General features: G+C 36.8%; 1 protein-coding gene across 1 annotated transcript; it reads right to left on the bottom strand.

Moving 5' to 3' along the window:
* Positions 1–2,754: 2,754 nt before the first annotated feature.
* On the bottom strand, positions 2,755–7,865 carry LOC105317818 (mucin-17). The gene is made up of 5 exons (XM_011414568.4): positions 7,428–7,865; positions 5,937–7,331; positions 4,922–5,560; positions 4,535–4,697; positions 2,755–3,526 (listed from the first exon to the last, which is right to left on the bottom strand). The coding sequence occupies exons 1-5, from the start codon at positions 7,486–7,488 to the stop codon at positions 3,163–3,165; spliced, it is 2,622 nt and encodes an 873-aa protein (XP_011412870.3). The 5' UTR covers positions 7,489–7,865; the 3' UTR covers positions 2,755–3,162.
* Between the last annotated feature and the right edge of the window lie 1,212 nt (positions 7,866–9,077).

The raw sequence follows: 9,077 nt of genomic DNA, 5'->3' as shown, positions 1-9,077 counted from the left end.
TGACTTGTGTAATATTTCAGAAGACTTGTACATTATTTCAGTAGGAGATTCTTTACGAACCATGCTGCCTTCTGACCGTTTCGGTCATTTCATGGTCCAATGGTTTGCCCTTGTTTACAAAGTTCTTGAAGGGCGGTTTGTTTTCCTGAATACTTAATAAGGGAAAAATTAAATAAATTGCAATTGATTTGGTAACAGGACAAATAGAAATTATTAGATGAAAACAAGATTATATCGTGGGATCTCTGAGGTCAATTTAATTGGGCTTTTTACGCCACGTGGCAAACTCGGTAGACATGTACCTTGATCGAGCTTGTTGAACTACTAAGCCGGGGCATTGTGTTTTGGTGCTACAATATAACCATGACCATGACGTCAAGATGTGGTAAGGAAGAACCAGATTTACGTACATGCTTAGTACAAACTTTTTTGGGTTTTTTCACCTGCGATCAACATATAATAAACGAAAATATTATACTGTTTGTACACCTTTGTGTTGTAGTAAACAATTCGTCAATCAAATAATGTTACGTTGAAGTACATTAATATATCAAAAATATTTGGTATTAAATATATATGTTACGCCTTGAAGGTATAGGGGAAACCGTATAGGAGAGCGAGTCGTGAAATTAATTAGATTCATCCTGTAAATTTAATATATTCTTGTTACAAGCAACACGGGCGGAGCAAGGTCAACAATCACCTGTGACATGAGGAACCGTTGTGCGGTGTATTCACAAACAAGTCTGGGAGCCGACGGGATTTCAGAATGAACTCTTGCTAGTGGGCGTTACGTCAGGGATTATTCCAAGTAGTCGGAAGCATGGCCTTGAACAAGTACCAGTAGGCCGCATTCAAAGTACTTTGTTATCGGCCACTAGCTTGTTATTTTGGCCTTGGTTACGCCTGATTTAAAATTTTACTTAGTTTACTGAGAAAGTTCAGGCGCCATTCCAAATTTTGACATTATTGAACTCTTGTATTACATGCGAAAACAAAATGACATCCGATCTGGCCTTCCAAGATTACTAATCCGTAACTTGGTAAAGAGTACAAATAACAAACACGCAATTAAAAAAGAATCATGAAGATAATATCGAAGTCTGCTCGAAATATGCGCGTAAAGAATGATCGAGATAAAGCAATATGAGATACATGTATTTTTTAGAATTTTATTTTGCTGCAAAAGCCTGCTAGTATGATAAGTCTGCTTGTAACTTAAACTTTTATGATAAATAAGATTTGAAAAAATCATTAGTTTTTGTCAGGAGAGAGATTTCACTTATAAGGAATATATAGCAGAGCAATTTTCATACAGGACGACAATAATTTTGCCCCAATTGAGGCTTCTTAATGGCTTTTCCCACAAAACAGAGCTAACAGAAAGTTTGAAACCATGATATTTTTTGTCATTTTAGTAGAAAATAATTTAATTCTGGTTGTAACGCGGCATTTGATTGGATAGAAAAATTTAGTTAAATTTGTATAACCTGGTTTGCACGTCACAAGACACGTCACAATGCACTAACGTCAAAAACGTACTAATCCGCTTGACGTTACGTTTGAATTTTGAACAGATTAATATCATTTCTAAAAGTAAACGGACTCAATTTGTACAGCAAATTACAGAAAATTAAATTATAAGGAATGAACTCAATATCTACCCAAGTTATACGAGTATAACCTGGGTTGGAGCAATTTACGCTTTTTTTATAATCCGCTTCGCGGATTATAAAGCGTAAATTGCCCCAACCCAGGTTATACTCGTATAACTTGGGTAGACATTGAGTTCATTTCTTAAATAACATCTTCTTCCAAAGAAATTTCAGCATAAAAATTGCAGCTCATATATATTGCTTTAAATGTATGTAAAGCTAGGTGTTAATGACAGCCTTCATGGGAATATCCTCGCAACGCCAGGGGTCCTAAGTGGCAGATTGGACTCGGGACCAGTAATGTTGTGAGGATGTCATTGGAATTTCACCGAGGAAACTTGCAAGTGGAAACAAAAACTTAAAATATAGCAGTGGAAGTCTGCACATGAACCAATGACAAGAAGATGGCTGACGAGGAAGAGTTCTAAAATAATTTTAATCAACCTCAAATGAAATTAATCCTCATAAACGATTGCATAATAATCTGATGATTTGTCATTCGCAAACATTTTCCACGCCTGAACAGTATTGCCTCCAAACAGTATGGTATTGTTACGTGCGCACTTTTAAAAGAAAAATGAGTATGATTATTATAAAAGTTGCTTGAAAGGTGGAATATTAAATTTATAAATCGCTAATTTGTCAAACTGGCGGTTTGTTTTGGAGTTTTTGTTTGTTTGTTTGGTTATTTTTTGTTGTTGTTTTGGAGGGTTTTATTTCTTGGTTTATAGAAAAATTCATGCAATAAATTTAAAAGACCGCATTCAGTAACTAAGAGAAAATTTAACACAATTAAGTCTATGATATATTATCATAAATCAACAAACAAGTAAAAGGAATCAACAAATGTACACATGTTATTGATTACAGTTTGTTGGCAATTAACAAGTGATAAACGTCAATTTCTTACTGGAATCCATTATATAAACCGTCAGTACCTGTAGCATGATTGATTCAAGCAATAAAATAACTCCAAGCTTGGAGACAGATGGATACATCTTACCACAATATCTAAGGTTATCATAGATTCCAGTATGTATGAATGTGTCAATTGATTCTCAAATACGGTAGTACGTCAAAACAAATGTACATCACTGGCATTGACGAGAGCGGAAGGTTTTACTCCATTCTATAAGTCATTAGTGATACTATCGTCTCACGGAACAATATCAGGCGTCCTGTACTTAAATTGTGTTTTAGTACCTACTTTTGATAGATATTGAATTTTGAATTTACTAGGTGAATGTAAGTACACCAAATAAACGACAACTTAGTCTTAATTGTGAATATTTATACACCCAACCATGCAGTAAGTTCAAATTTTACTAAACCTGCTTAAGGTACCTTTAGCCCGATTTTTTTTTTGGTAAAGTAGGGAAAACTTCGATATCATATTACTCATGATATTTCGTTTCTCTTGGCCAAATGACGACGTACTAGCGTATTCAATAAAGGTATACCATAAAAAAAGAATCATATTCTACAAAGTAGATGACAGATGGAAAAGTCAAACGAAGCTTTTTTCTTTGTACCAGACCTTTCTCTTCATATCATTCATTTTTTTAATCCCGGGTTTCTCTGAGGGAATCTCTGTCACCTTTACAATCCCTCCAGACAGAGTACTTTCCACCTCTTCCATTAGTGATTCCAGGTACATACTCTCGAGCTTTTGGAGAACAAACGAGAGTACGGATAGATCCACCCTAAAGAATCCACTGAAAGGGGAGTCCAGGTCAGACACAACGTAACACAGCATGCTGATGGAGAAGACGGTGATGATGCACATGACCAGTTCCATCCGGTAAGAGTAGGCCCGCAGCAACAAAATACCGATGAAAGAGAAGAAACCTAGTGATTCAAGGAATAGCCACCTGGAAGAACATATTGGGATGAATGCTCGTAGTACACGCTATAAACTTTTACATAGATTGAATTATTGTTTTGCCAATAAGTAGGAAATTCCCGTAAAAAACTTTTTGATGTCTTCCTACAGTACCACTGGTACTATACTATACATGTATATTGGTTGCAATCACATAGACTAAGCCCGTTTTTAGTGCTCAGCTCTCCCGAGTCCGTAACAACGACCAATATTATTGAAAGCAATATGAGCTGCAATTTTTCTTTTTACGAAAAGTGTAATTTTCTACTAAATCGACAAAAATATCATGGTTTTTTAAATTTTGTTAGCCATATTTTTATTGGAAAAGCCGTAAAGAAGCCTTAAATGAAGCAAAATTGAATCATTGTCGTCCTGTACAAAAATTGATCTGCTATATATTCCTTAGAAGAGAAATCTTTCTTCTGACGAAAATTAATGATTCTTTCAAACCTTTTTATCATAAGAGTTTAATTTACATGCAGACTTATCATACTAGCAGGTTTTTGCAGCAACATAAAATTCTAAAAGATACAGCTCATATTGCTTGAAATAACCGTATATAGATCTTAAGTTAGGGGTATGAAGAGCGGCTTAACCCTGGTTGTAAAATTGAATATATATTAAGTTTTATTCTTTTGAAGACACAGGTAATACCAATTATAAGGAGTTTAATGAGGTGATCAAATATCGGGCGTGATCAAATCCAATAAAGCCCAAAGGCCATAATGATATATTTGATCACGCCCGACCATATTTGATTGCATCATAATATTCAAAGATTGAAAGGTTATTACTTACATTTATATAATTTTTAGCACTTGTACGATTAAATATTAAAATAGTTATAGATGAAATGTATTGGACCACACATTACATAATTTATTTATAGTGTTACCACAGATAAATACACTGGAAAATGTAAATATTTGCAAATCATAATTGTTTGAGAGAAGCCATTACTTATATAACACCTTGGCGCATATTACTACCAACTTACTTTACTGGGTGTATTTTTGTGTGTAAGACGCCGATCCTATCTGAACAGATGCTGTTCAGCTTCATAATGTGGGACAGGATCTTGTCACACAACACCCTGTTCACGTGTTGCTTGGCTCCAGTGTCCACTTGTCTGAGGAGGTCCACTATACTCCAGATCTTAACTACAGCAAATGTTGGAAAATAGAAAATGAATCTCAATACTATATTATAGTAATCCTAAGACAAAAGTGAGACTGGTGATTTTCATTACAGGTACATTTTTTACAGTAATTACTTACGGGTATATCTTAATGTGAAGATTGAATGGCGTTCTTGTACTACTAGTTAAGTATTAGACTTAAAGTATGACTTGTCTGTTGCTTGTATTCGGATGATGCTTTCTTACCCTTTATATCCTCCGTAGGTTTATTTTTGTACGAAGATGGCTCACGATCTAACAGTTGCAGGATCATGAAAATTGCTTCTGCTTTCACTGCTTTGTAAATGTGCCGGCGGATGGACGAGCAAGAAAGAGTCATCTTTGTCGAAAACGTAGCAATTTGATCCACCATGCTAATTTCACTTGTCACTTTTTCTAGAATGTGATGCTGTTTTGACAACGCTTGCTGAAAAGCAAAACCAAAAGAGGTTGCATACACCAAACCGGCGGGAGCGAGAAAGCATGCGACGGCGTCATTGATGTCCGGGGCTGCAGCAAATTCTTCCGGTGGCCATAAAAAGTTCACCAATGGAACGTAGAGATATAAGGTCAAAGGGCAAAGTGCCAGAGACGTTATTGCTGGTAGAGCAATGATGAACAAATCCAGAGGGCGGTTATGCGCTGTACTCAGACTTTCGATAACTTCTTTGTCGAAAGCACTGTAGAAGTTGTCAAACTCGGTGTATTCTGGAGACGGCTCGTTGTCTATATCGAAAAGCTTTACAGTTGAGCTTGTTTTCTCTTCTTTGCAAGTTGGTCGCCTTTTAAAGTTAAACAGCAGCATAATGCGTTTACAGTGAGAATTGAGTAGAAGGACCAATCCAGCTGTGGAATAAAAAATATGAAATTTAATTAAGGTACATTTAGAGCATATTTTGCCTGAAAATTGAATTGAAGAGTGTGGGTGAATGAAGCATGTGAATTGTGCTTAAAAGGACGAATGAGAATAGTTGTAACTTGAATGGTTTAGTGCAGTAGAGAACGCTGAAGATACTACATCTGTAATTGACAAGGAGATGTGAGTCTTTAAAGATTGGTTTTCAATTCTATTTTTGGCAACATAATTTTTTTATCCGACTTAAGATCTTTATAAACAGTTTCTTTTTCGTTCTAAGCAAGGATAAGACGTTGCCTATATCTATCGGCCTTAATAGAGTTTGTTACGCTTAATTCAAATTTACAAGCGCTTTAAGTAACAGACCTATTCCAATCACAAAAATCAGGGCAAATGGTGGCAAAATTATTTCCAAAGGTGATGGACGAATTTCGGGTTCTGCAGCCATCGATTCCGGTTCCGAAGTGATTTCTAAATTTGAATTGATTTCTGATTCAGGTTCAGATTCAGCAGGCTCTGCAAACAAGATTTCCGATTCGGGTGACGATGTAACTTCTGGTTCTGTCTCTGGAGATGATGTAACTTCTGGTTCAGACTCGGGTGACGATGTAACTTCTGGTTCAGACTCAGGAGACGTTACTTCTGGTTCAGACTCGGGAGACAATGTACCTTCTGGTTCAGTCTCTGGAGATGATGTTACTTCGGGCTCAGTCTCAGGAGACGATGTAACTTCTGGTTGAGTCTCTGGAGGCGATGTAACTTCTGGTTCGAATTCAGTCTCAGGGATTGATGTTACTTCGGGTTCAGTCTCAGGAGATGTTACTTCTGGTTCAGACTCTGGAAACAATGTAACTTCTGGTTCAGTCTCTGGAGAGGATGTAACTTCTGGTTCAGTCTCAGGGATTGATGTAACTTCGGGTTTAGTCTCAGGAGATGTTACTTCTGGTTCAGACTCTGGAGACAATGTAACTTCTGGTTCAGTCTCTGGAGAGGATGTAACTTCTGGTTCAGTCTCAGGAGATGATGTTATTTCGGGTTCAGTCTCTGGAGACGATGTTACTTCTGGTATAGTCTCATGTGACGCGGTAACCTCTGGTTCAATCTCAGGAGATGATGTTATTTCGGGTTCAGTCTCTGGAGACGATGTTACTTCTGGTTCAGTCTCATGTGACGCGGTAACCTCTGGTTCAATCTCAGGAGACGATGTTATTTCGGGTTCAGTCTCTGGAGACGATGTTACTTCTGGTTCAGTCTCAGGTGACGAGGTAACTTCTGGTTCAGATTCGAGAGACGATGTTACTTCTGGTTCAATCTCAGGTGACGAGGTAACTTCTGGTTCAGTCTCCGGAGATGATCTTACTTCTGGTTCACTCTCAGGGGATGTAACTTCGGATTTAGTCTCTGGGGATGATGTTACTTCTGGTTCAGTCTCAGTTGACGCGGTAAACTCTGGTTCAGTCTCGGGAGATGATGTTACTTGTGGTTCAGTCTCAGGAGATGTTACTTCTGATTCAGTCTCTGGAGATGATGTAACTTCGGGTTCGGTCTCTGGAGATGATGTAACTTCGGGTTCAGTCTCAGGAGACGTTTTGCTTTCAGTCGTTGCGTCCGAGGAAAATGATCCTTCCGTGTTTGTTACTGGAGACGAAGTTGTATATGTTATCCATGGTTCAGATCGTGGACTGATGATCGGTACAGTAGATTCTTGGTTTGTTAGCTCATCATTTTCTGTTGTTATATTTGCTGTTACAATGAAAATCTCTGAAAGAAAAACATCATAGTCGTCCATAAATAGGAAATTATCTATATTGCGTTATTAAACAAAAACTATTATAGTTATAGACACACCATACGTACCGTTTTGTATGTGTCCCAAAACTATTAGGCAAACCAAGGAATGAAAAACTGGCGATGACATTCCTCACTGTGAATCAAATCTCTTTTTTCAGCTAACTGTTCCCTGACACATGTATATATATGGACGACATTCGATTTGTTGTACTAAGAACAGTTAACTGGAGATGGATTCATTGAAATTTGAACAGCCAGAACTATTGATGGTTTTCTCGTTCGTCATTTTCCAATTAAACACAACTTGTAATCAATACACCGATGTTTGTTCTGGTATGCTGCCTCTGAATTGTGTTGCCTGATGTGTATTCTCTCATACCATCAATATAAGTACAAGTCAAGTAATGGTTTAATTAACATTGACAAAAAGCAAACTTTCACCTTCATGACAAACGCTGGTATTAATAAAAACAGAAATTGTTTTTCGCGGTCATACCCTCCACATTTTCATACTCATAGACATCCTTTTCGAATTTACCTGAATAATGTATTTGTGGAGTCATCCCGTCATCGACTCATAACTAAATATTACTTTAACACGAGAGAGAAAGAGAGAGAGAGAGATATTACATGTTCTGCTTACATTTTTATTTACAATTTAAGGAGAAGAACTCATAAGTTGTTTGAACTTGTTTCAGGCACGTAGCATCGTTTTTGAAAGTGGGGGGGCCAGACCCATCCAAAAAATCTTAACAAGCAAAAAAAAAAAACAAAAACAAAAGGAAAATTTTAAGATTCCAAAAATCTTCAAAATCCTAATCCATGGGGGGGGGGGGGGGGGGGGGGGCTGACGTACTTTATAACTTCAATTTCACTCCTCATTTCCTTATTTTCATATAAATTTTTTACATACTCCCAAAAAAGTGTGGGGGGGGGGGGCCAACTCCCTGAAATGTTATTTTTTATATGTAAATTTTAAAAAATTTGTTGCTGCGAATAAAAGTGGGGGGCCTGCCCCCCCCCCCCCCTGATGCTACGTGCCTGTGTTTCTAATCCTTTTTTTATATGCTGTATACAATAAAATATGTTCAATTCAATGAGAGAGAGAGAGAGAGAAAGAGTTGTCCAATGTTATCATTTTCTTCTCTTCTCATTTTCTCATTGATTCGCTTTTCATGATAAATTAACACTTTTAACATTTTAACACCAATTCACATACAAAAACATTTCTCGTGCAAACTCCTATATAACTGATGAAAACTGGTGTGATTAGACAAATTAATCAGTAATGGTAAAAGAAAACGCTAATCAACAATTTAAGAACGATATACATTGTATCACGAAATACGCAATGCGGGTAAAATAACATTTAATACTTAATACAGATGATCTATAATTTTCAAAAAAGTTAGATGGGTTAATCAGAAATTTTTGAATCCTCTAAAATGCTTCTTGAGGGACCAACATTCTGATCTATCTGTTAGATTGATTTTATTTGATGGTCAAATAAACTAAATTTTGTTAATAGTATCAATATTTATCTAGGTCGTTCTGCCTTGTATGGGAGCGTTGAATAAGGCCGTTTTTCGGCTTAATTAGAACCATTTTAACAAGAGCTTGGACTTTGGATAGTTGTGTCAAACAGCAATGTGAAATAGGCCTGTCTATTTCATAATTGTTGGCCACTCAGTCATGGTTCGTCGAAATCAACAAGAT

Source organism: Magallana gigas, chromosome 6 (genome assembly GCF_963853765.1).
Source record: "Magallana gigas chromosome 6, xbMagGiga1.1, whole genome shotgun sequence".
Classification (NCBI taxonomy): Eukaryota; Metazoa; Mollusca; class Bivalvia; order Ostreida; family Ostreidae; genus Magallana; species Magallana gigas.
The sequence above is the reverse complement of the archived record's forward strand: the minus strand, read 5'-3'. Positions and strand labels throughout refer to the sequence as shown.